General features: G+C 42.9%; 1 protein-coding gene across 6 annotated transcripts; it reads left to right on the top strand.

Annotated features, from left to right (window-relative positions):
* Window positions 1-8,964: 8,964 nt before the first annotated feature.
* On the top strand, window positions 8,965-27,223 carry C1QTNF9 (C1q and TNF related 9). Of its 6 annotated transcripts, none has more exons than XM_023621393.2 (5): window positions 8,965-9,083; window positions 19,697-19,883; window positions 24,618-24,680; window positions 26,260-26,819; window positions 27,026-27,223. In XM_023621393.2, the coding sequence occupies exons 2-5, from the start codon at window positions 19,718-19,720 to the stop codon at window positions 27,098-27,100; spliced, it is 864 nt and encodes a 287-aa protein (XP_023477161.2). In that variant the 5' UTR covers window positions 8,965-9,083; window positions 19,697-19,717; the 3' UTR covers window positions 27,101-27,223. The 6 variants fall into 6 exon arrangements, with proteins under 6 accessions (XP_023477161.2, XP_001490125.2, XP_070096201.1 ...); XM_070240103.1 differs by adding an exon at window positions 19,405-19,605 and having other exon boundaries at window positions 9,008-9,083; window positions 26,260-27,223; XM_001490075.5 differs by having other exon boundaries at window positions 26,260-27,223.
* The last annotated feature ends 240 nt before the right edge of the window (window positions 27,224-27,463 follow it).

Here is a 27,463-nt window from a genome sequence, read left to right as displayed (position 1 = left end):
TCGCCAACAGTGTTGAGAGGAGATAGTGGTTTCCCAGTTCTGGCGTGGGGTGACAGGTGGGTGCCAGTGTCATAGACAGATGCAAAAAACAGCAGCTTGGAGGTGGGGCAGGAGTTCGTGACTGCCTGGTCTTCCAGTGAGTGTGAAGCTCAGGAGAGAGGTCAGGGCTGACCTGTAGCATCATTAAAACCATGGGAGTGAAGCTGAGCCAGAGAGCAGGCAGGTGGAGGAGAGAACGGACCTGGGAACAACCCTGAAGAATGAACAGGCAGAGGAAGAGAGTGGAGGAAGAAGCTTGGATAGAGAAGTGGGAGCTAATGGGAGGTGGGGCAGGGGAGGGGCAGCAGAAACAGGAGGAGGGGATGGTTGGCAGGGCCAAGGCTGCTGGTGCTCCTGCTACAAGAGGGCTCAAGGTAGCTGGGTGGATTTAGGGATCAGGAGGGGAGGTCAGGCATGGGGTAGTGAACGAAAAACCGACAATTTGCATGACCTAATTAGATCCTGCCACTGCCCTGCGATGTTGGTATTGTTTTACCCGCTGTACCACCAAAGAAATGGAAGCATCCTGAGAGCAGTGGCCAGGGGAGTGTCGCCTGTGTTTAACTGGGACTTGCCCTTGTAGAGGAGGAAGACATTTCCTCTACCCACTGTGGGTCCTTCTGGCCAGAGAATGAATTAAATTCACATGAGACACAGTAACAGGAGAAAATTAAACACAGCTTTATAACATGTAGACATGGGAGAGGCTCAGGCAAGCTGAGCAACTCTCCAGAATGGCTGAAGCCACCATCTTAAATATCATCTTCAGCTAAAGACAAAGGAGGATGTTGGGGGTGAGGGGAGTCAGTTATGGGAGATTACCACACAAGTACAGTAAACAAGATGCAGATTTAAGTTCTTGCCTTTGGCGTTGATAAAGAGTTTCTAGAGATAAGGTCATCCCCCTTTCTTCCTGGTACAGAGAGGGAGACACCTTTACAGATGGAGATTTCCTTTACAATGTAAATGTTTCTTAACAAGGGGTGAGTAAACTCTGCTTTTCAGAGTTGCTTTCCTGTGTGCAGTTTATTAAAAGTAACCAGCCCCAAACAATCCTCAAGCCAAAGAGACGTATCTTGGGGTGGCCAATTCCAGGCCCCCACGGTCCCGCCTTTGAATAAGTTTCACAGTCCTTTGAAACTTTAAGAAGTTTCATACTCCAGAAGCTGAGTGGTAGATTGTTTCATCTCACTGAACACATTTCTTAGTCCTGGTGATAGATCAGTCCAGTTAAAGTCATTTTAGAAGGCATTGATGCAGGTAGGCTCCCAAAGTTAGGCCTATATTTTGGGAGCAAACAATCAGGTATTTAATAAGTATTTCTATGGAAATAAAAAGAAAAACAAGGTTAATGGTTGGAGCAAATTATAAACTAGTTCCTGAATCCAGGAGGCAGCCAGTCAAGAAGACTTCTAGATGTCAGAGTCAAAGCATCTTTTGCAGCTTGAAATGTCTCTGATGATGTCATCGGGCATTCAGGTGGCTTTTTAAGTGGCTTACAGCTTACACAGCAACAGACAGGAATCTCTCTTAAGCTTCTATCAAGTTGTTCAGCTTCAGTTTGCAAGGCTTCAGGAAAAAGAGCAGGTTCAATTCTCAATGATTCCAAATGAAAATGAGGGAAAAAATTGAAAACGTTAGTTTGGAGATTTTTAATCAGATAGAATTCAGGGTCCAGTCCAGTTCACAGGTAGAAAAAAAGCCTCAAAGACAATTAACAGAACTAGGATGTAATATCCACAAATGTGTATTATGGGTTTTTTTCCACTGAAACATAATTTTTCTCTAAAATCACCCTCATTTTTTTTTACCAAGGATAGCCAAATTAAGACTAATTGGTTTGCAAAATAAGTTTTGTTTCAATAAACTTGGGCCAATTATTTACATGAGTGCAACAAGAATAGCAATTGATCATACAGGCTCTTAAATTTGCTTTGCTGGAATTTTTTATGGGGAACCTCAGATTGAACTTTAAAGACCTCTTGAGGCCAGGAAAGCCAAGCCAAGGATTTGTACCATCAGGCCTTGCCTGCAATACCTTAGATTTCGGTGAATTTCTCTCTTCTCTTGATATTCCCCAAAATATTTTGAGGCTCCTTGCACCTGCCAAATAAACAAGCTTCCTTACTTACCAGGTAAGATTGCTGGAATCTCTCTCTGTAAATAAGGTACCAGGCCCATATTTCCAAGTGGCTTTATTTCCAGAAAGTCAACCTTATTCCTCAAAGGCAGTATTGTCATATCTGAGTCTGTATGTTTCTCTCAAATATGACATTCCAGTCAAAGCTTTCTTAAGATAACCAATGTTTCCAATTGTGTCCTGTTACAAGGAGAACAGATTCTCATTGAACTTATGCAAATAACTATATTGCAATGAAATAATCATACTCACTCACTTACTAGGTTTCCAAATTCTGGAGGGATCAGGTAGTGAGAAAAAGATAAATGTTTCAGTTCTGCTCATAAAGGTATCATTTCACTAAATTGCTATAAGTCATAGTTAGCATAAGAGAAAAGAGAAAAAGAGTTCCTTAAATCTGAGAAAACAAAGCAAAACATCAAAAAATCAACAATATTTCAAATAAAAGTCATAAAAATTATAATCATCCTCATCAGTTCATTCAGTTCCGTATAATCGGTTCTTGATCTTATCTTCCGTTAGCAGTTTTATGAGGTCATCAGTTTCTCCATTAGATTTCTGTAATTTCTCACCCAGTTCAGTTCTATGATCCGAAAGTTTATCAGAAACCTGTATTCCAGAGTCAGTGTCAGAGTCCTTTCCATGAATCCCTCTGAAGAGAAGACATATTTGCAAAAGCATCAGAGTAAAACAATAACTGACTGTAAACAACTCAAAAATGGAAATTGACAAATTTGGTGAATTTTGTGACATACACCTTAGAATAATAACCAGAATAATGCCCAATAACCAGGATAGATCAGAATTTTGGGAATATTATATAATTTTCAAAACACTTATATCAATAACATTTACCCACATAATACCACCTAAGAAAGATTATCGTCACTTATCTGACAATGCTTCCCATGTAATTTAACAGACCAAATAAGCCTAATTAGTTTAAAATCTTCCACCTTATAGGAAGAGAGAGAAAATTTCTCTGTGAAGTCCCAGGGGCCCTCTGAAAATCCCCAGAGAAATCCTCCTCCTTCATCCAGGTCAAAAGAAAACCTTTATTCAGGGCTTGAGTATTTTTGAGGGAGAAGCTTATCAAAAATATCAAAAGGTTTTAAACACTTGTTCAGATAGGAAACAACGCTCACTGTGAAACAATGCTCAGGCATATACTCAAAATGACAACAGAAATAGTGAAGGGTAAATAGTTAAAACAGTCAAAATCTTAAGAGACCTCTTTCTTTCTAAACATAAGAAATTATTTTAACAAACCAGATTCTGTCTTTTAGGAAGACTTAGAGCAGGCCAAAAGTTCAACAAAATTATCCTTTTGAGAGAGAAAACCAAGTTCTAATTTTTGTACCAGTTTACTTTTTCATATTAAAACCCATTTACTTAATTAGATTCATTTTAATCTTAGCCAGCTTGATCATGTATACAATTCCTTTCAGAATTTTTCACAAACCTTCTAGAACTTTCTTTTCCCTTCAGAATTTGTCCCATGCTCTTTTTTTTTTTTTCTTTCCTTCTAGTACTTTAGGACAAATTTATCTTTCTTAACCCAACAAACAAAAATACTTCCTTTCTTTATACCTTCTTTACTGAAAACATATATTTTACTTTCCTTGAATACAGAGCTGTTTTTTCTTATTAATTTCCAGTAGTTTTAATTACATGTGTTAATTAGAACTTTTAACCCTTACAGACCCTAGTAAAAACTAAAACTAAGCAATTATGAACTGTCTTTTATATCAACATTCTAAACACTTTTCATAATTTCTATAAACACACCACTCCACAATAAAACACAAGGCATACTTTCTAATAGACCAAAACACTTTTAGCCTCTTTTGCAATAAGAAGCCAAAAGTAGATTAATTAACGTCTAATATCTTATTTGGAAATGATCTAGGTACTCAATGAATTTTATCATTTAAATTAACCTAGCAAAACTTCAAAGTTTCATTGCCAAAAAGATTTTGGAAGTTATTTTAAGTATACATGTCATAAGATGGAATTATTTTAAAAAGTTTACCCAATACTTTTAGCTTTTTCACATGTGTTTAGTTTACTCGTTCCCAGTACTTATTTAGATTGCCTACAAAAATTCATGAGCTATTAGACAAAATTATCTATCATTTAAAGTTATTATCCTGACAAATTTGTAACAGGGATAACATGAGTTGTTTTCCTTCTTTTCAAGCTAGTAAACCCAGGCTGCGTGTTTGCATCATATCCAAATGCTGACAACTCTTGAGGACATGCCTTTTCAATCAAACCAACAAACTTAAACTTTCATTAACCAAAGATTAATCTATATCATCTTAACTTAAAAGACGTTGGGTTAATTTCTATTGCATTTAGAATTTATGTAAGCACTTACTTTAATCCAATTAAACAGAGCTCTTAGTTTTGGCCATACCATCCAGGGGTAAAAATATCACACACATCCAAGATACATATAGACACACATGCACAGAGTCTTCACACCTATTGTTTTAAAAATCACTGCCATGAATCAAGTACAATAATACAAAGTCCCTAGTTATGAATCCAAATTTTGAGACTTTTTACTAATATTTGTGGAGAAGACACTCAAGATGCTAGATTTTTTTTCTTTTTGGCAATGGCACACTTATGGCCTTCCCCCCCCCCTTTTTTTTCTTTTTTTTGGGGGAGGGGGGTCCTAGGAATTAACTTCATCACAACAGCACAAAGAAACCACTCATTTGTGGTTTTTTTCTGATGGAGTTTTGGGGGCATAAACCACCCAATTGAAAGCATTTCCAACTAGTTAAAATGCACCCACGGGGTGAGTCTCTGGGGGTGTTTGAGGCATTCCCCATGGCAGTAAAGCTGGTGTCCAACTGACAGCGGCCAGAGAAAGGGTGCAGAGCAAGACTGCAGACATCAACATAGTTATAAGATCTAGCTAAGTCCCACTTAGCCCGGACTCTTAGTCCCTGAGCCAGCACAAGGCGAGGCAGGGAAGCAGGAGGAAAAGGCCTGGAGCTGGCTGGGGGCCGGGGCTCACTGTGTCCGGGGTTGAGAGTTAAGCCCAGGAGGTCCAGGTTCTGGTTAGGTCCAGCCTGAACTTTGGTGACAATAAAGGAGGTGACAAACAGATAGAAAGGAAAAGAGATCAGGCCTCACCCTCATGGCTTCTTCCTGAGGGTTATTAAGATAAGGGTCACACGCCAGTTCCCCTGCTGGGGCACACTACCCCAGCAGGACAGTTCACAGAATAAATCAAAGGTCTCCTATCTTCATAACTGACTCAGTAGGCACCTAAAATACTTAACGAGTCAATCGCCAAGAGAGGGCACCCCACTTGGTTGCTGGGGTGATCAGGCCTGGAAACCAGAGCGGGGGCTTCCAGGGGTGGAGGCTTTGACGCTTTAAAAATTTCTTTCTCAGTTGCAAAGCTCAAAAGGAGCCCAAAATGGCCACTGTAACTTTTTTTAAGAGACATGAAAGAAAAGAGTCCATTACCTTGAAAATCTCCCCTGAACCTAGGGCAGCATCCTACCCATTCTGCCTGTGGGGTCCCTGTAGCAAGGAGCGATGGGGGTGTCCCCCTGCATTGCATCCCTTATATACCTTCCCTATTATGCCTGGCAGTCATAAGTGCTGGGTGAATTGTCCCAAAGATAAAAGAATAGAGAAAAACAGACAAGAATTTTCTGCTGGTCTGGGGGACATTCTACCCAATTGTTTCCTGGAGGCATTCTCCCAAGAAGGGGTTCCCATACTCAACCAAAGTTTAGAGTCTGGTACTTTCCTTGAACTGGAGTCCCGATTGGGACTTTCCCGCAGTTTGGAGTGGTCAGGAGGCATAGGGAGGGATGCCAATCCAGCCTTAGGAAAAGAAACCTGCCACGGGAGTCTTGGAGATTGGCCACCGTCCTAATGACTTAAGTGGTTGACCTGTGCCCATGTAAAATTTATATATTAGAGATAGAATTAGGAAGCAATGAATTAATTCATTCTCCATCACCCTCAGGCTTAAGGTACTGATTCTCTTCAGGCTGAATGCCACAATTTACCCCATAGATTAGCCATGGGCAGCAAACGTGGATTCATACAGCTGTCCAAGAAGGTTCCTGATGGAGAAGTGAATTTAGATCCATCCTTGGAAAAGAGAAAGGCACAAGAAAGACTATAACTTCAGTTCACAAGCTGGTGAAGCAAGTGGGCTCAGCGAGCCAAGGAGTCAAAAGAAAGATTTCTTGGACTCTCAAGGTCTGGAAATAGTGCTCCTTTATTCAAATAGCATGGGGACAGGGCCCATGGGCAGTGAAGAGCTGCAGCTTGGGGACAGGACCCATGGGCAGGACTTAACAGGTCTTAGTCTTATAATATTGCGTAAGGAAGTATTCCCAGCCAGACATTTTAAAACATACTCAGGCAAAGTTGATATAACCTCTTTATAAAGAAAATCAGCTCAAGCATTCCAACCTTTATAATCTTGTCAACACTTAGACCTTTATATTTCATCAATTCAATTGTAACCTGAGTCAGGGTCTTAAGCCTAGTCATTATTTTATTGTATGTGTTTCCTTTTTAATTTGGCCTTTTCATAGGTACCAATAAAAATTATGATGAGAGCTCTCACAATTTTTTTCGCCCAATTTAGAAGTTTTCCGAATTTAAATGATCCATCGTCTGGCCAAATTGACAAGTAGGATCTTAATGGCAACTCAACCAAAATCTTAACCAAGACACAAAGAGGTGTCCCCAAAAGAGATCCAGAAAGTTCACTCCAAAAATAGTCTAAGAAAGTAAAGACCTTCATTGCACAGCAAGCAACAAAGGTTCAGATGATAAAGTCCCCTTATGAAAGCAATTGGGACCTCTTATGACAAACTCCCCTAAGAGCTAACACAGCCGTACAAAGAGAGTGTGTCCTGGAACCCCAGTCTGCTCTACTGGCCACCAAGATGCATAACAGTACATGCATCCTCCAATGGCGGAGACCAGAAAGGTCACAAAGCCAAAAACTCAAGACATAGAACAAGACAAAAAACCCAGACAATATGCTTATAGAGATGCCAGTGTCTTATGACAAACAACAAAAAAAGACAGAGACAAGGAAAAGCACTATCACTGGGAGGAAAAGGATCTACAATCAATGAGTACTCAACCAAATCCTAGAGTCGCTGAATCCAAGAAGCTAGCCTCACGGACATTTTCTCCTGCTAATCTAAATTTAGAAGAGCAAAAAAAACTCATCACTCTTGCTTCCAGTGGACCCTGCAGGCAGAGATCTGGGAGACTGACATGGTAACAACTCTTACCTCTTGCCGGCATCAGTGGTCCGGGATCTCTTGGCTGTAGCAGTCCAGGAGGGAGCAGTGTCCAGCCAGTGAAATTTTATCCTGTCCAAGTTGCCAAACTGTAGGGGAGGAAGACATTTCCTCTACCCACTGTGGGTTCTTCTGGCCAGAGAATGAATTAAATTCACATGACAGAGTAACAGGAAAAAAATTAAACAAAGCTTTATAACATGTATACATGGGAGAGGCTCAGGCAAGCTGAGCACCTCACCAAAATGGCTGAAACCACCATTTTAAATATCATCTTCAGCTAAAGACAAAGGAGGATGTTGGGGGTGAGGGGAGTCAGTTATGGGAGATTACCACACAAGTACAGTAAACAAGATGCAGATTTAAGTCCTTGCCTTTGGCATTGATAAAGAGTTTCTAGAGATAAGGTCATCCCCCCTTCTTCCTGGTACAGAGAGGGAGACACCTTTACAGATGGAGATTTCCGTTACAATGTAAATGTTTCTTAACAAGGGGTGAGTAAACTCTGCTTTTCAGAGTTGCTTTCCTGTGTGCAGTTTATTAAAAGTAACCAGCCCCAATCAATCCTCAAGCCAAAGAGACATATCTTGGGGTGGCCAATTCCAGGCCCCCACACCTTACACCCACATGGCCCATTCTCCATGTGGCCTCTAACATCCAACTCAGTTCTCCTCAGCACCTCTGAGAAATCGTGTCTTCTTGATGCTATTTTTAAGCTGGAGGTTAACATTAACAGACAGTCACCGGGAAAAGTTAAGAATCAATGATTACATGGCATTGAAAAAGTAGTTTCACCATATTTTTCTCAGTGGCAGGTAGGAGTGTGTGTGAGAGAGAAGGGAATGGGTGTTAAAGCCTTATGTACACCAATGCCTAAAATTAAAGGCATTATGCAGAAGCTGGAAAGGGCTAGTTAAATGACGTCAGTTCTAATGGTCCAGAATCCGAATGAGACCTGGTGCTGTTCATCTTCAGGTGTGCCCTGTTGGCCCATAACTGACCAAGGTCAGCTGACCAGCTGCTCAAGCAGAGGCACGATCATCCCTTTAAGGGAAGAAACCTGCTGTGGGGATTCCTACCTACAGACTCCGGTTGAAAGTGTACCTTACAAGGGGCTGGCCCCGTGGCCGAGTGGTTAAGTTCGCGCGCTCCGCTGCAGGCAGCCCAGTGTTTCGTTGGTTCGAATCCTGGGCGCGGACATGGCACTGCTCATCAGACCACGCTGAGGCAGCGTCCCACATGCCACAACTAGAAGGAGCCACAACAAAGAATATACAACTATGCACCGGGGGGCTTTGGGGAGAAAAAGGAAAAAAATAAAATCTTTAAAAAAAAAAAAAGAAAGTGTACCTTACAAGACAAAGGGAGCGAGTTTTTCTGAACTAAATGGTGCTGGTGAAGTTGCTACCTGACTCAGAGCGGCTGCAAGTTTTGAAGCTCTTCCAAGACATCTTGTGCCGACTCTGTTCCCGCCTCTTCCTGCTATTTTGTAGATACATCCACCTGGGAATTCGGGGTCAGGAAGGCAGGATTTTCCTTCCTTGGCCCTTAATTCCTGGTTTGCCCAGCACCTGGGTGCAGCCCACAGCCCTGGGGGTCAGGTAAGTGCATTAGAAAACAATTTCTTTACATTCATTTTAAGGCATTGGTGTCCTAAAACAGCTCTTATATTATCAGAGTGTGATAATCCTGCTAATTATCTGCAAAGTAGGCAGATGTCGGTGGAGTTGGGGAGGGAAGGAGCCAGCGGTTCAAATACCCTTCTGAGGAAGAGGCTAAACGGGGGAAAAGTAGAATTTTGAAAATCTTCGGCCAGAACTCTGCACACCACGGGACAAATCATGAGAGTAGCAGACTTTCCTACTCAGCTTTCTAGAGAAGCTCATAGATTGTCTTGCACAAATTTCAATGTGTACATTTTTATGTTTATGGCTATATTGATTTACACAGTGTAGTTTACAAACAAGCCCCTTCAACAGGTTGAAGAAGAAATATATAAAGTGTACAATGTATAGAGCACCTGGAAGGAAATGGTCAGTGAAGGAAATTCAGAGATTTTAGAATCTTAGACTTTCGAATCTGGGAGGGATGTTGGGGGTTCGTCCATCCCTTGCATTTTATGCACAAAAGTATCAGAGGCTCAGAGGTCTGGAGACCTAGTAAACGTTGCTCAGCTGGGTTCTGGCAGGTGTTTATTAAATCTTAGTTTTGGGGAAGTAAGACTCTGAAAGAGTAGAAACTCTCAACCCTGGCTGTGAATTAGGGATCTCATGTCCTTGGAGAAAATTCATCAGGAGGGCCACTGAGTAACCTTTTAGCGAGAAATCAGTAGTGAAGGAAAAACAGGTCAAGCATGGGAGAAACAGCCCAGAAATAAGAAGTTAACTAAGACCCTGTTTTATTTGGGGCTAAAAACAGTACCTCCAAAGTCATCTGCAGCCTGTGCCTCCTTGCCCCAAACCACATCAGTGCATCAGATTTATGAGGTCATAGCGGCTCCCCAAGGCTTCTGACCCCGTGAACTCAGCCTTCAGCAGACTGATTGCATCTGTTCTCCAGGCATCACTGATTGTACTCCTCTGTCTCAGGCAGTGACGATTGTTGGTTTTTTAATGTGTCCCCAGGAGGGGTGTATACCCAGGCAGTCCTCAGCCACTCTGACTATTGGGCTAACAGACTACGACGTGCACAAACCTTCCTCACTGTGGATGAGTGCCCACACCTTTGACAGCAGAAACCTTGCATTAGCCAAGATCTAGCCTTAGCTGTGCATAAAACAGACCCCAAATAACAGAAGCTTAGTAGGCAAGTTAGTAGTATATTTCTCTCTCCTGTCAAAGATGGGCTGCTGGGCCAGGTCTGGTCTGTGCAGTTATCAGAGACTAGGATTTTTCTATCCCCAAAGCGTCACCCTCCTTTTGGGACTCTAAATGGCTCACCACCCCATGTGCACCCCAGCCACAGGGACAGGGAGGGACAGGGAAGGGCTCACTGCCTCCCTCTAAGGCTGGGCTCCACAAGTTGCACATAGCACCTTTGCTCACTTCCCACTGGCCAGAATCTAGTTTCCTGGCAATATCTGGCCTTCAATAGTCTACCGTGGGCAGCTGCATGCTCAGCTAGAATTTCTATTCCCGCGGAAGAAGCTGAGAAGGGGTTTTGGAGAAACTAGTGATCTCCACCAAAAGCATTACGACGATTGGCTTTAACATCCACTCACCTACCCAGGTGATGATTTGCACACAGTTGGAACCAAGATAATATTCTTTCATTCATTTAGTTATTCAACAAACATTTGACTGTGAGGTCCTAAAAATAAGAAAATGGAAAGATGCAGTCACTATCTTCAAAAGCTCCCAGGTTGGTGTCTGATCAGTGCTGGCTAGTCTAGGTCAGGGTGGAGAACAAAGGGGGAGTGGTGGCCGTGATCGGGTGACAGAAGATGGAGGGAGGGCGGGAGGGAAGGACGGGCGACGGATGGGAATGGCTCTATTGCATTTTGGAGAAACACCAGACACAGGAATTAGAAGCTGGGCCTATTAACTGTGGATGAACTCATGAAACTGGCCATCCAACCCAGGACTCTGTGAGTAGCACAAATGTAATTTTCTATTTTTTAAAATAACATATTAATATAATTTCTACTGTATTCCTTGTACAAACCCTCATCTCCCTCTTCTATGGTTCCTTGTTGGAGATAGTGCCACAGTTGATTTCACTGCTTATATGGGAGCGAAGCATGTTCCATTATTCAAAATCACTGCTGACGGTCATCTTCACGCTAGGGGGTAACAGCAAGCTGGACACAGGCTGCCTCTGTCGAGTGCAAAACTGGGGAAGGAGCCACAGAAGGACAAAGGTTTGCTTTTATCTCAGCTCTTCTCTAGCTGGAGAACAAAACGGAGTTTATTTCAGTTTCATACCTTTATGATCTTGTGGCCTTTCTATTACCGGAATAATTGTAACACATATTTGGAAAAACGTAAGAAGAAAAAATGTAGACCTCTTAACAGAAGTTGGTCTGTATAATTTAGATTTGACTGCTACTGGTCACTTCTGAGTTAAACAGAAGAGCCTGGTGTAGATTATTCATGGAATTTGGCTCGAAGAAAACTCCATTTCCTGGAGTGGCGTAAGTTTGTGACTTCAAAGGGAAACATCTGTATTTCCTTTTCTAAAAATACTCTGCATTGAATTGGACCCTGTGATATTTAGAGGCTTCCAGAAGATGGCAGTACAATCCTTTGGATGACAGAATTGAGCTGGTTTTACAATATATATGGAAATATTTTTATAGACACTGTAAAAAAGCATTTTTTAAAAAGGAAACACTCCCATAACCCTGGCGTTCTAGAGTAACCATGTTCATTTGGATAGGCTTGCTTCTAGTTTGTGTCAATACGCCTGTGTGATTACATGGTACCCTCATAACACGTGCAGCATTTAATCTACTTTTAAAAAATTCAACACAACATATATCTTTTACATATTTCTACATAACCTTCATAATCAGTTTAGTGGTTCCGTAATATTCTGCTTCCTAAACCACTACTCTTACACATTACACAGCATGCCCTTCTTCGCCATTATAGATAGTGCTGGGGTTGAAATCTTTGGCACACGAATTTTGGATTACCGAGGAGAATTTTAGGGATGAGATTACGGGGTCAAAGATATGGACATTTTCTTGTTAACTCTGAAGGGCTGGGCAGCCACACGCTGCCTTCAGAGCTGCCTGAGGATCTGGGCTCTAATCAGTCACATCAGCTTTATGTTTTGTTTTGCCTTCTGAGAATTCAAGTAGTTTTTTTTAAGTTAATTTTTATTGAGTTTGTGATAGTTTACAATCTTGTGAAATTTCAGTTGTACATTATTGTTTGTCAGTCGTGTTGTAGGTGCACCATTTCACCCTTTGTGGCCACCCCCATCCCCCCTTTCCCCTGGTAGCCGCTAATCTGTTCTGTTTGTCTACATGTTTAAATTCCTCATATGAGTGGAGACATACTGAGATTGTCCGTCTACATCTGGCTTATTTCACTTAACATAATTCCCTCAAGGTCCATCCATGTTGTTGTGAATGGGATGATTTTATTCTTTTTTATGGCTGAGTAGTGTTCCATTGTATATATATACCCCATCTTCTTTATCCAGTCACCATTAGATGGGCACTTATGTTGCTTCCACATCTTGTCTATTGTAAATAATGCTGCAATGAACATTGGGGTGCATGGGACTTTTGGAATTTCTGAGTTCAAGCTCTTTGGATAGATACCAAGTAGTGGGATGGCTGGGTTATATGGTATTTCTATTTTTAATTTTTTGAGAAATTTCCATACTGTTTTCCATAGTGGCTACACCAGTTTGCATTCCTACCAGAAGTGTATGAGGGTTCCTTTTTCTCCACAACCTCTCCAACATTTGTTACTTTTTGTTTTGGTTATTTTTGCCATTCTAATGGGTGTAAAGTGATATCTTAGTGTAGTTTTGATTTGCATTTCCCTGATGATGAACATCTTTTCATGTGCCTATTGGCCATCCGTATATCTTCTTTAGAGAAATGTCTGTTCATGTCTCCCACTCATTTTTTGATTGGGTTGTTTTATCTTTTGTTGTTGAATTGTATGAGTTCTTTATATATTATGGAGATTAACCCTTTGTCAGATATATGACTTGCAAATATTTTTTCCCAATTAGTGGGTTGTTTTTTTGTTTCAAACCCGTTTTCCTTTGCCTTGAAGAAGCTCTTTAGCCTGATGAAGTCCCATTTGTTTATTCTTTCTCTTGTTTCCCTTCTCTGAGAAGGCATGGTGTCTGAAAAGATCCTTTTAATACTGATGTCAAAGAGTGTATTGCCTACATTTTCTTCTAGAAGCCTTATGGTTTCAGGTCTTACCTTTAGGTCTTTCATCCATTTTGAGTTTATTTTGGTGAATGGTGAAAAAGAATGGTCAATTTTCATTCTTTTACATATGGCTTTCCAGTTTTCCCAGCACCGTTTGTTGAAAAGACTTTCTTTTCTCCATTGTATGCCCTCAGCTCCTTTGTCAAAGATTAGCTGTCCATAGATGTGTGGTTTTATTTCTGGGCTTTCAATTCTGTTCCATTGATCTGTGCACCTGTTTTTGTACCAGTACCATGCTGTTTTGATTACTGTAGCTTTATGGTATGTTTTGAAGTCAGGGACTGTGATGCCTCTAGCTTTGTTCTTTTTTCTCAGGATTGCTTTAGCAATTCAGGATCTTTTCTTGCCCCATATGAATTTTAGGATTCTTTGTTCTATTTCTGTAAAGAATGTCACTGGGATTCTGATTGGGATCTGTAGATTGCTTTAGGTAGAACGGACATTTTAACTATGTTTATTCTTCCAATCCATGTACATGGAATGTCTTTCCATCTCATGTCGTCATCCATTTCTTTCAGGAAAGCATTATAGTTTTCATAGTATAAGTCTTTCACTTCCTTAGTTAAATTTACCCTGAGGTATTTTATTCTTTTGTTGCGATTGTGAATGGCATTGTGTTCTTGAGTTCTTTTTCTGTTAGTTCGTTATTAGAGTATAGAAATGCTACTGATTTATGTAAGTTGATTTTATACCCTGCAACTTTGCTGTAGTTGTTGATTATTTCTAAAAGTTTTCCAGTGGACTCTTTGGGGTTTTCTATATATAAGATCATGTCGTCTGCAAACAGCGAGAGTTTCACTTCTTCCCTCCCTATTTGGATTCCTTTTATTCCTTTTTCTTGCCTGATTGCTCTGGCCAGGACCTCCAGTACTATGTTAAATAAGAGTGGTGATAGAGGGCATCCTTGTCTCGTTCCTGTTCTCAGGGCGATGGCGCTCAGTTTTTGCCCATTGTGTATGATGTTAGCTGTGGGTTTGTCGTATATGGCCTTTATTATGTTGAGGTGGTTTCCTTCTATCCCCCTTTTGTTCAGAGTTTTTATCATAAATGGCTGTGGGATCTTGTCAAATGCTTTCTCTGCATCTATTGAGATGATCATGTGGTTTTTATTCCTCAGTTTGTTGATGTGGTGTATCATGTTGATTGATTTGCGGATGTTGAACCATCCCTGTGTCCCTGGTATGAATCCCACTTGATCATGATGTATGATCTTTTTGATGAAATGCTGAATTCGGGTTGCCAAAATTTTGTTGAGAATTTTTGCATCTATGTTCATCAGCGATATTGGCCTGTAGTTCTCCTTTTTTGTGCTGTCTTTGTCAGGCTTTGGTATCAGCATGATGTTGGCCTCGTAGAATGTGTTAGAAAGTGTTCCATCCTCCCTAATTTTTTTGAATAGCTTGAAAAGTATAGGTATTAAATCTTCTCTGAAAGTTTGGTAGAATTCCCCAAGAAAGCCATCTGGTCCTGGGGTTTTATTCTTTGGGATGCTTTTGATTGCTGTTTCAATCTCTTTACTTGTGATTGATCTGTTCAAATTGTCTGCTTCCTCTTTACTCAGCTTTGGGAGATTGTAGGAGTCCAAAAATTTATCCATTTCCTCTAGGTTATCCATTCTGTTGGCATATAGTTTTTTCGTAGTATTCTCTTATAATCTGTTGTATTTCTGTGGAGTCTGTTGTTATTTCTCCTCTTTCATTTCTGATTTTGTTTATCTGAGCTTTCTCCCTTTTTTTCTTTGTAAGTCTGGCTAGGGGTTTGTCAGTTTTATGTATCTTCTCAAAGGACCAGCTCTTTGTTTCATTGATCCTTTCCACTGCCTTTTTTGTTTCAATAGCACTTATTTCTTCTCTGATTTTTATTATTTCTCTCCTTCTGCTGACTTTGGGCTTTGTTTGTTCTTCTTTCTCCAATTCAGTTAGGTGTAATTTGAGATTGCTTATTTGGGATTTTTTTTGTTTGTTAAGATGTGCCTGTATTGCAATGAATTTCCCTCTTAATACAGCTTTTGCTGTATCCAATATGAGTTGGTATGGCATGTTATCATTTTCATTTGTCTCCAGATATTTTTTGGTTTCTTTTTTAATTTCTTCAATGATCCATTACTTGTTCAATAGCATATTGTTTAGTGTCCACATCTTTGTTCCCTTCTCAGCTTTTTTCTTGTAATTAATTTCTAGCTTTATAGCATTATGATCGGAGAAGATGCTTGTTATTATTTTGATTTTTTTAAATTTATAGTGGCTTGCCTTGTTTCCCAACATATGGTCTATCCTTGAGAATGTTCCATGTGCACTCAAGAAAAATGTGTATTCTGCTGTTTCTGGATGGAGTGTTCTATATATGTCTATTAAGTCCAACTGTTTTAGCTTTTCATTCTATTCCACTCTTTCCTTTTAGATTTTCTGTCTGGATGATCTGTCCATTGATGTGAGTGGGGTGTTGAGGTCCCCTGCTATTATTGTGTCATATTTGATATCTTCTTTTAGATTTGTTAGTAGTTGCTTTATGAACTTTGTGCTCCTGTGTTGGGTGCATAGATGTTTATAAGCATTATTACTTCTTGATGTAGTGTCCCTTTGATCATTATATATTGACCCTCTATGTCTCTCTTTACCTGCCTTATCTTGAAATCTGCTTTGTCTGATATAAGAATTGCAACACCTGCTTTCTTTTGTTTGCCATTAGCTTGGAGTATCGTCTTCCACCCCTTCACTCTGAGCCTGTGTTTGTCCTTGGGGTTGAGGTGTGTTTCCTGGAGGCAACAAATTATTGGATCTTGTTCTTTAATACACCTTGCCACTCTGTGTATTTTTATTGGAGAGTTCAATCCGTTTACATTGAGGGTGATTATTGATGCATGAGGGCTTAATGCTGTCATTCTGTCACTCATTATCTTGTTTTCCTGCATTTCTTTTGTTTCTTGTCCTGTGTGCTTTGGCCTAACCAAAACTGGGTTTCTTAGCTTTTTCCTTATTTTATTTTTTGTGTCTCTGTTCTGATATTTAGCTTAGTGGCTACCCTGAAGTTTGTATTCAGAATCTCGTGCATAACATAGTCCATTTCTGTGGCCTCTTATTTCCTTAACCTAAACTGATTCAGTGCCTTTCCTCCTCCTCTCCTAAGTTATTATTTTCACCTCTTATTCCAACTTGTGTTGTGAGTTTGTGGTTAAAGTGATAAGATTGTCTTTGTTTTTGGTGTTTTTATTCCCTTTATCCTAATGCTATAGTTTAATATTTGCTATCCTATTCTGATTCTATCTGTCTCCTTACTCTGTGTTTTGTGACCCCTTTCTTCCTTTTTTTCTTTTTTCAGATATGAGGGACTTCTTGAGGATTTCTTGTAGGGGGAGTCTTGTGGCTACGAAGTCCCTTAGCTTTTGTTTGTCTGGGAAAGATTTAATTTCTCCCTCATATCTGAAGGATATTTTTGCTGGATAGAGTATTCTTGGCTGAAGATTTTTATCTTTTAAAGTTTTGAATGTGTCATTCAAATCTCTCCTAGCTTGTAAGGTTTCTGCAGAGAAATCCACTGAAAGTCTGATAGGGGTTCCTTTGTAAGTTACTTTCTTCTGCATTGCTGCCCTGAGTATTCTTTCTTTGTCATTCAGTTTTGCCCTTTTTAGAAGTAGGTCTTTTTACATTGACATATCTAGAAGATCTGAAAGCTTCCTCCACACACATTTCTCTCTCATTCCCTAGATTTGGAAAGTTCTCTGCTATTATTTCTCTGAGCACACTTTCTGCTCCATTCTCCTTTTCTTTGCCTTCAGGTATACCTATAATTCTTATGTTGCATTTCCTCATTGAGTTGGCTATTTCCTGGAGATTTTCTTCATTTCTTGTTATTCTTAGTTCTCTTTCTTCCTCTGTCTGGAGTCATTCAACCTGTCTATCTCCAGTTATGCTAATTTTCTCCTCTATGGTGTCCACACGGGCATTCAGGGAATCCGTATTCTGTATTATCTGATTCATTGTATTTTTCATCTCTACTGTTACTGATTGATTCTTCTTTATAGTTTCAATCTCTTCTGTGAAGTAACTCCAGAACTCGTTGACTTGTTTCTCTATATTTTCCTTTACCTCATTGAGTTTTGTGATGATAGCTATTCTAAAATCATTGTTGTATAGTTCACTTATTTCCAAGTCCTCAGGACATAATTCTGTGTTTTTATTGTTTGTCTTCTGGTCTGGAGTTTTTATCATCTGTTTGATGCTAGAACGCTTTTTTCACATAGTGATATTATTCGGTTGCAGTTATTGCCTGTCGCCACTACATGGGGGTCGAGAGATGCGTATTCTGAGCCCTCCGCCTTCAGCCAAGATGGTGTAGCACAGTGTGGGGTGGGGGGCACTTTCTCTTGCACACAGACCCAGGTTTCCCAATCAGCTCTCACTATCTGGTCTCCTGGGGTCTTGGCTTGATGAGGTCACCCCATGTGAAAGCTTTTGCCCCGTTAGAGGGCTTCCCTCTGGGCTGCAAGGGCTTTAGGGAGTCCTGGGTGATCCTGCGAATGTGCGACCCCTCCCCCACTCCTTCCCTCACGGAGCCTCCCGCCGCAGTGATCCCAGTCTTTAGGGGAGGGAGCGAAGTTCTCTCTTACCCCATTCCAGCTCCTCCAAAGGGGACTCCAGCCTCTCTGCCCTCTGTCGTTTGGCTGCTGTGGGTCTCTGAGGTTTCCTGTGCTATCAGGATATTTTTTTGTTGGAATATGGTTGCTCCTTTTTGTTGTATGTTGGAAGGGAGAGAGTCCTGGGCAAGCTCAATTTGCCATCATGCTGATGTCACTCCTGTTATTATCTTCTTTAAGTCTTAAGATATCTACCATGATACTTTCATTCCATTCAACACATATTTATTCAACCTGATCTTACAGGCTTAAGTTAGAGTACTGGGAACACAATAATGAGGAAGATACAGTCTGATTGTTAGTCATGCAATTATATAAGCAACTGTAACCTCCTACCATGACAGGGGCCATGAAGGAGAGGGCTGTGGTGCCACGTGCCCCTCCCTGGGGAGATCTGACTGGGCAGGAGGGCCTACAAATCCCACGTGCTCACACGACTGTGGTGTCTGGCCTTGTCCTCTTTGTCAAGAACACGTCTCCTAATTCACTTCTCTCCTGCAGGTCTCAGCATTGACTTAGCTCATGATGAGGTTGGAAAGCAAATCGTTAACTTGACTGGGGGACTTGAAAGTGTACTTCTCAAGCTGTGTGCCCTCTGGTGTGTGTGCATGTGGGCTTCTTCATAGTGGCCTCCCATAAAACAAAACCGCAAACACATCTAATCACAGTAGGACTGCTTGGAACACTTTACTATTTTTTAACTTAACTTTTTTTTTTTATTGTGGTAAAATATACACAACATAAAACTTACCACTTTGACCACTTTGAAGTGTACAATTCAGTGGCATTAAATACATTCACGTTGTTGTGCAACCATCACCACCATCCGTCTCCAGGACTCATCTTCCCAAACTGAACCTCTGTCCCCACTAAAGACTAACTCCCCAGCATCCTCCCCCAGCCCCAGGCAACCCCCATTCTACTTTCCATCCTCATGAATTTGACTGCTCTAGGCACCTCGTATAAGTGTAATTATATACTATTTGTCTTTTTGTGTCTGGCTTATTTCACTTCACATAATGTCTTTAAGTTCATCCACATTGTAGCATGTGTCAGAATTTCCTTCCTTTTTAAGGCTGCATAATATTCCATTGTACGAATATACCACATTTTGTTTATCCATTCATGTGTCAACAGACATGTGTGTTGTTTCCACCTTTTGGCTATTGTGAATAATGCTGCTATGACCACGGGAGTAGAAATATCTGCTGGAGTCCCTGCTTTCAGTTCTTTTGCATATATACCCCGGAGCGGGAGTGCTGGATCAAATGCTAATTCTATGTTTGCTTTACAATTTAAAATGCGCTGTCATGCACATTGTGATCAAATTCGGTTTTTACAGCAGCCCTGTGAGATAAGTAAGCATTAATCTCTTTCTCTTCTCTAGCTCCAAAAAGTGGTTTTCCCCAAGTGAAATCGTCAGTGGAAGTATCCTGACATGGAACTCGGCCTTAATCACTCACCCTTAAGAGTGATCCCAATCACACACATCCTTCCAAGGACAATGTCCTTCTGATGGTGAACAGTGAAGTCTTCTACCTGCTTCTCCCCTGACCTGCCCCGACCATTCTGTCGAAGTCTGACCAGGGTGGGTCCGTTTCACAGTGCAAGGAACAGAGGCTGTGTCGTGGCCCCAGCGACAAAGGTTTCTCCTTTTGGTCTGTGTTTCCTTCTTTTAGTTCAGCTCTGACACCTGAGCCATGAGGATCTGGTGGCTGCTGCTTGTCACTGGAATCTGCACAGGGAAGGTGAACTCACAGGACACGTGCAGGCAGGGGCACCCTGGCATCCCGGGGAATCCTGGTCACAACGGCTTGCCTGGAAGAGACGGACGAGATGGAGCAAAGGGTGACAAAGGGGATGCAGGTACTGACCCCTGGCAGCCTTCAGCTGCTCCTCCATCTGTCCCTCCGTGCCTTTTACCTCACTCACTCACTCATCATCCGTGTGGTCATCACCTGCCTGCTCATCCCCTTCCACCATCCACCCCTCACCAGGCCGACGCGTGTGGAGAGCTTGCTCCAGGCCAGAGTCTGGGTCAGGTGCTGGGGACAGTGCAGGGCAAGACTGACAGGACCCTGTCCTCCTGGACTTTCTCCTCTAGTGGGGATGCCTGTTTGGGAGCCATCATCTCTGATGCTACAAGACCCTTTTCAGGAGTACGGTTATATGACGTCACAGATCTGCCCCAGGCGACAGGTGTGAGGGACCTTTGGCACATGGGGCCTGCAGAGGGGTTTGATTGCTAGGCACTTGGCAGACAGCACCTAGCTGTGGTGCAGGTGAGAGTCACCACCTTGCCCCGTGGGAAAGCAGATGATGCGGAGTGACGAGAACACAAAAAACGGACAGTGACCTGAAGTGCACAGCTGCTCCTCAGGTGTCTATGCCATATGCTGGGACCCGCACCAAGGTTTGGGGACTAGAGGACAGGATCCAGCCTCTGGGAAGGAGATTTGCAAAAGCCAGGATGTGTGTGGTTTCCATAACACCAGATGACTTTTGAAGGGGTTTCTTGAGCCCTGGTCTGACCACAGAGTCGCATACCTAAGACACAAGCAGAATGATCTGAGTGCAGGAAGAAAACATCAAAACTTCTATTGAGGGGGCCGGCCCGGTGGCGCAGTGGTTAAGTTCGCACGTTCCGCTTCTCGGTGGCCTGGGGTTCGCTGGTTCGGATCCCGGGTGTGGACATGGCACTGCTTGGCAGCCATGCTGTGGTAGGCGTCCCACGTATAAACTAGAGGAAGATGGGCACGGATGTTAGCTCAGAGCCAGGCTTCCTCAGCAAAAAGAGGAGGACTGGCAGTAGTTAGCTGAGGGCTAATCTTCCTCCAAAAAAAAAAAAAAAAAAACTTCTATTGACATTTTAAAAGACAAATGTAGGTGAAGAAAAAAAATTGAGCTTTAAAAATATTTACTATATGAATTGGCATGGGTAGCCTCACTTGGTTTATTTTCATTCAGTGTGTCATTCGGGGCCTGGCACGCCTCCTGTGGGAAGAGTGGGAGCCCCACAGTGTGAACAGGCTGGCTGGGAGCCCTCCCATGCTCACCGCCCTCAGCACACTGAGGGGTGTTGCAGGCACTGTGCCCGGCAGGGATATTCAGATTATGCTATGGAACTGTTACACGCGGATGGGTGTCTGCAGTGCTCCCGGAAAGAAACTGAAGATCGAAGGTGGATGTGATAATGCAGCATGAAGGAATCACAGAGAATAGCAGTGCCGTCGTTTCTGTGCTCAGTGCGCTTCAGCAGCGCACTGCCAGGAAAAACAACAATAAACCAGGCAGTCTGACAACAAGTCCGCCCAAAACTAGAAATATTAAGACTTTGAGCATGTGAATTTACATTTACATTCATTAACATGAACCCCGTCCTAGCCGTAAATGGTCCTCTGAGATATTGGTTATTCACAGAAGGAAGCACCTCAATGAATAAGTCATGTCAGGATTCTGTGGAACGTGCACACAAACCACTGCCGTTTTTTCTCAGCAATGCATTAAGTAGTACAAAGTCTTCACCAAACTTACTTATAAATATTTAGAAGCCTTTTTTGAGATTTCTTAATCACATCAGAAGATGTTCCTCTGGCTAAATTAAAAATGGTTGAAACAAGACACAGAAAGCAATTTCAAGATGGACTAAAATTAATGCTTTGCCAGCAAATGTTGTTGGAATATGGATTTTTAAAAAGCCTTTGTTAAGACTTGGAGAAGCAAGTATTAGAACAAATTACTTAGTAGGGGAAGTCTTCTGTACAGATGAATGGAGTATAGGTGTTTCTGGGTGTCCCCTGCTTGTGGTGTTTGGTGGTCTAGCGGGTTTATTGGGTGGGCTGGATGAAAGCAGTGTCACCAAGAAGCAATGTCATTTCTCTCCAACCCCTGCCCTGCAAATCTGTTCTGTGGGGTCTCCTTCTGGATAACATCCCAGTAAGTCCATGTCACTTTTAGGCACTAGACCTGTCTCATTTCTGGGTGGTAAAAAACCCAGTCCAAGACAATGGCAAATCCTCAATCTTAATGAAATCCATTCTTCGACCCCCACACTGGGACCACAGCGAGTGTGTGTGTGTGTGCACGTGCGCATGTGTGTGTATGCATACATGCACAGGACAAGCCTGTGTCTTGATGAGTCCTCCACCGTTCCCTTCCACTCTCCCTCCTCACTGCGAGGACCACCTTTGACTCCAGAGACGGGCTGGGCCGGTGAAGAGGGGTCAGAAGTTGTTACTTAGTTGCTGCTGTTAAAATCTGGCATCGGCGCCCTCTGAGGAAGATGACCCAGCGCTGGCTTTTCTGTTGTGAGATTCTTCTGGGGTTCTTTGTGAACCTTCTGCGCCATTCCTGGGGATGGGCAATGCACGCTTGCCTAAGTGCACCTGAATGTCCCCAGTCTCTTCCTGTGCTCTCTTGCTGTTGGGGTCCCCATGCCTTGGCAGCAGTTTTCTTGGCAGGCCCTTACTGATCATCTCAGGCCTGGCTCCTCTGGAGGCAGCCACCTGGCCTGCACGGAGCTCGGAACCGTGCCCTGCAGACTCAGGAGCGGTGGGCATTCCCAGCGCAGATGTCCTCTGTGCTGCCTTTCGGGCAGCTTCAGTTGGCTGCTTCTTTAGACTCTTCTGGTTGAAAGTCAGGCATCAGTCATGACCTCAAACTACCTGGGCCACATTCTAGCTTTCCTGAAAAATCTGAGCACACTTTGCTCCAGTCCAAGGCAATATTTCTGCAGCTCAGCACCCTCTGGCCCAGGGGGCATGGCAAGGTGAGGTGGTGCTCTCACCTGCTGGTAGCCATCCCCTCTCTCTGACTCAAAGTGGGGCGGGAGTGTGTGTGTTTTATTTCCAAATGTATGGGGTTTTAATTTTTTAATTTTATTAAAAATATTTTATATACACAAAAGGAGACAGATGACAGACAGGTCTCAGACAGACAGGTTTCAGATAGCTGAAAAATAAAGACAAATGCTCATGTATCCAACACCAGATTTCTCAGCTTCTCCCCTATTGAATCTTTCTCCTTCTTCCTCAATGGTATTCATTCTTTCAAGTGTTACATCTTTCTTCAAAGCATATATGTTTTATATATAGTTTATATGTATTATATATAACATATATGTTTCTTTTTTCTTTCTTCCTTTTTTTTTGGTGAGGAAGATTGGCCCTGAGCTAACATCTGTTGCCAATCTTCCTCTTTTTTTGCGTGAGGAGGATTAGCCCTGAGCTAACATCTGTGCCCATCTTCCTCTATTTTGTATGCGGGACACTGCCACAGCATGGCTTGATGACTGGTGTGTAGGTCCATGCCTGGGATCCAAACTTGCAAACCCTGGGCCACCACAGCAGAGCAGGCAAAATTAACCACTACACCGCCAGGCCAGCCCCAAATATTCTTTCTTAGAAGTACATTCAATCACATTTCTCACACTAAAAATTAACTTCATCTTTAGCTTACCCTCTTCACAGGTATTTGTGTGCATGTTTTACAATGAACACGTTTTTAGAACGTTACCTGTACATAATTTAGAAACATATAAATGTACATGATTAGGATGGATGTTCACTCTGTTACTCGGATGATGAAAGCTTGGAGGCCACTGTTCTAGAGAGTGGAGGGAGAATTAAGCAGGGAAACCAAGACAAGAAAGGGGAAGAGGACTCATTCCTCAAGTGGGCCAGTGATGGGGGGATGGGGGGGCATCTGTAGGGGTCACTGAGGCTCAGAGACTCCAAGGACCCAGGGCCTGTTGGGCGCTTGGGCTCCCCGCCCCGCCTGGAGTCCCAGGAGACCAGACTTGTCACTGATACAAACCTGCCTATGTCGGTCCTGTGTCGGCACCTGGAAGCTTGCCCAGCCTGCCCCTGTCACCCACAGCTGGCCAGTGGTGCTGAAGTATCGGATGCCTACGGGTGGGGGAACCAGCGTTGGGTGCCCTGTGGCCTAGTGAGCTCTTCTGTCACCATGCCTGGAGCCACTTCCATCCTGCTGACTCAGAACACCGAAGCTGGACTCAGGGTAGCCTGTTCTGAGCATCAGGACTCTTGTATGGTCGGCAAAACCTCACTCGCTGGAGATTCCAAATGGGGTCTGCCATGCCAACTTGATCACTGACATTTACCACCAATCTAAGGCACTAGAGAGATCCTTCCAGAAGCCTCCCTTCTATCCCAAATAGCAGCATGTGACCATAGTCATCTGTGTTTTCATAGGAGGCTAGTAAACCTTCCACTCCACTCTCCACAAGGTGATAGGAAGGGAGCAGAAGTGAGAAAGCCACCCACGCCTCCAACATTCAGTCACTGCTCACATTCTGTCACATAAGACACCTTCATGGCCATCTGAGTGAGCAGACTCCATTCTCATCCTGCCCTCTTGGAGCTGGGTGCTTGGGTAGTCCACTAAATCCATTTCATAATTCACTTCTTTTACACAACTCAGCAGCCTTGCTGCTCGCTCACACCTGCCCCCTCCACCTGCACTTGTGTGTGTGGAGAGAGTGTGTCAGGACTCGCCAGCCTCCGTCACTGATTGAGACCAATATCTAGGAAAATCAGAACCGGAATTTTAACTCTTGTCTCTCTTCTTCTTCCCACCTAGGAGAACCAGGACGTCCTGGTGGTCCAGGGAAGGATGGGGTGAATGGAGAGAAAGGAGAACGAGGTCAGAAACTGTGTTCCATTTACCACGCTCTAATTCCGAACTATCAGTGATTTAACAATAATTATTAAGTGCTTACCAAGGACAAGGCCTTGACTAGGCTCTGAGGATGATGCAATGACCACAGCAACACAGTTCTTGCTCTCCAGAAGCTCATGATTCAGTGCGGAGACTGGCAAACTGTTTCTATAACGGGCCAGATAGTAAATATTTTCAGCTTTGCAGGCCATATGGTCTCTGTCACAACCACGGTCACGCACTGCATAACAACATTTCAGTCACTGACGGACCACATATATGACGGTGGTCCCATAAGATTAGCGCCATGGAGCCTAGGTGTGTGGTAGGCTGTCTCTAGGTTTGTGTAAGTGCACTCTGTGACGTTCGAACAACAACGAAATCACCTAATGACGTGTTTCTCAAAATGTATCCCCATTGTTAAGTGACGCATGACTACTCAACTCTGTCACTGTAGCAAAAAGCAGCCACAGACGCTACGTAAATAAGTAAGGCTGTGTTCCAGTTTATGAAAACAGAAATTTGAGTTTTATATAATTTTCATGCATTGCAGAATATTATTTGTGGTCACTTAAAAACATAAACCATTCTTAGCTTGTGGGCCACACAAAAACAGGCGAGAGGCTGGAGTTGGCCCGTGGGCCATAGTTTGCAGAAGCCTGAATTAGTGGATGCGCCTTGAGGAGCGAGACTGAATTTTGACTGAGTGCATCCGAAGGGGGCACTCGAATTGGGCCCTGAGGGTAGTGAGGACCGTTGTGACTGATGCGGAAGGAGAACGGTCTGAATGGCAAACACAGAGAGTGTTTGCTTTGTGCTAGATTGTTCTAAGTGCTGTTCATGTATTGACTCACTTCATACAACAGCCTGTACATGAGGTAGTGGTATATCCCAGTGTCACAGATGAGGAAGCAGAGGTGTGGGTGGCTACTCAGCTTGCCTAACGTCCCACTGTGCACAAGCGGTGGAGACAGGATTGAATCCTGGCATTTAACTCCAGAGGCCGTGCTCGTATCCACTACTCTCCACTCAAGGTGGAGGAAATGGGAAGCACCGAGCCTGCAGGCAGAATGAGGAACAGTGCAACACACTTGGCACGGTGGGCAGGCTGGGCTGGACAGTAGAGAGCAGTGAATGCCACACTGCAGACTTTATTTTGTGTTCACTCCAGTGAGGAGCTTTTTAGGGGATGCCACAGAATTCGGGCTGTCAGTCTACTGAAAGTTGCCTGAATTAATCCACCTTTCACAGTTCTTCCCTACTCCAAAGACGTGTTCTGCTAAGGACGGCACTGTTTAGCAGCCAGACAGCAGCCAGACGGTAAAGAGTCGTAATTTCTAATGTGAGCCCTGACACTAATTTAGTAGACAGCAGTCAGATGGTGTTTGCGTGTGTGTGCGTGTGCAATTTAGGAGTGAATTAATTTTCAAAATCTAAGCATATCTTGAACCTGTGTTCTGCCTCATCTCGTTTGTATGCTCAACAACAGAAAAACTAAAGTTGTTTTTCACAAGGTAATGCCTCACAAATTGTCCCTTCCTTTGTTCTTGCTTGTTCTACTTAGGAGCAGATGGAAAAGTTGAAGCAAAAGGTGTCAAAGGTGATCAAGGCTCAAGAGGATCCCCAGGGAAACACGGGCCAAAGGGATTCGTTGGGCCCATGGGAGAGAAAGGCCTCAGAGGAGAGACTGGCCCTCAAGGGCAAAAGGGGGATAAAGGTGATGTGGGTCCCACTGGTCCAGAAGGGCTCAAGGGCAACACAGGACTGTCAGGCCCACCCGGCCTCCCTGGCCCCATAGGCCCCATTGGAAAGCCTGGTCCCAAGGGAGATGCTGGACCCTTGGGGCCCCAGGGTGAGCCAGGAGTCCGGGGAATGAGAGGCTGGAAGGGGGATCGAGGAGAAAAAGGGAAAATTGGTGAGACTCCAGTCTTGCCAAAAAGTGCTTTCACTGTGGGGCTCACAGTGCTGAGCAAGTTTCCTTCTTCAGATGTACCCATTAAATTTGACAAGATCCTGTATAACGAATTCAACCATTTTGACATAGCCACGGGGAAATTCACTTGCCACATTGCCGGGGTCTATTACTTCACCTACCACGTCACTGTTTTCTCCAGGAACGTTCAGGTATCTTTGGTCAAAAATGGAGTAAAAATATTGCACACCAAGGATGGGTACACGAGCTCTGAGGACCAGGCCTCGGGTGGCACCATCCTGCAGCTGAAGCTTGGGGACGAGGTGTGGGTGCAGGTGACAGGAGGGGAGAGGTTCAATGGCTTGTTTGCAGACGAGGATGATGATACAACTTTCACAGGCTTCCTTTTGTTCAGCAGCTCATGACAGAGAAGCGTTTGCAAAGCTGCCTCACCATCCATCAGAATGAGCTGGGTGAAGACGTGATTAGATGATTTTACTATATTAACTACTCTCATTATTGTAATAATCATAAAAAGCTGAAAGTAGGAAAGTTATTCCTAAAACTGATTCTATGTAACTTACTGTCTTTCCAAGAGTAAATTTTAAAATACTTACATTGCTTATTATAATTTATTTAATATTTTTTTATCATTCCCATTATCTGAAGAGTCCTTTGCATGTGCCTTTCCTGTGAAAAGAATGTTCTGCTATCATTCTAGTGCTCGAAGGAGCCATATTATGATTTCTCTCTTATCTGAATTTCTGAAGACATTAGGGAGAACAAAAAGGAAACTGTTTATTTCATTTAGTGACTAATAAGAGGATTCAGCTGGTGACAATGAGACGTCCCAGAA

Source organism: Equus caballus, chromosome 17 (genome assembly GCF_041296265.1).
Source record: "Equus caballus isolate H_3958 breed thoroughbred chromosome 17, TB-T2T, whole genome shotgun sequence".
NCBI classification, from domain to species: Eukaryota; Metazoa; Chordata; class Mammalia; order Perissodactyla; family Equidae; genus Equus; species Equus caballus.
The sequence above is the reverse complement of the archived record's forward strand: the minus strand, read 5'-3'. Positions and strand labels throughout refer to the sequence as shown.

Bases quoted from the DNA above. Each gene is read 5' to 3' on its own strand.
- C1QTNF9 (XM_001490075.5), top strand. From the start codon at position 19,718: ATGAGGATCTGGTGGCTGCTGCTTGTCACTGGAATCTGCACAGGGAAG. The intron at 19,884-24,617 runs GTACTGACCCCT...CTTCCCACCTAG, and splicing joins GGGTGACAAAGGGGATGCAG to GAGAACCAGGACGTCCTGGT. The intron at 24,681-26,259 runs GTCAGAAACTGT...TGTTCTACTTAG, and splicing joins TGGAGAGAAAGGAGAACGAG to GAGCAGATGGAAAAGTTGAA.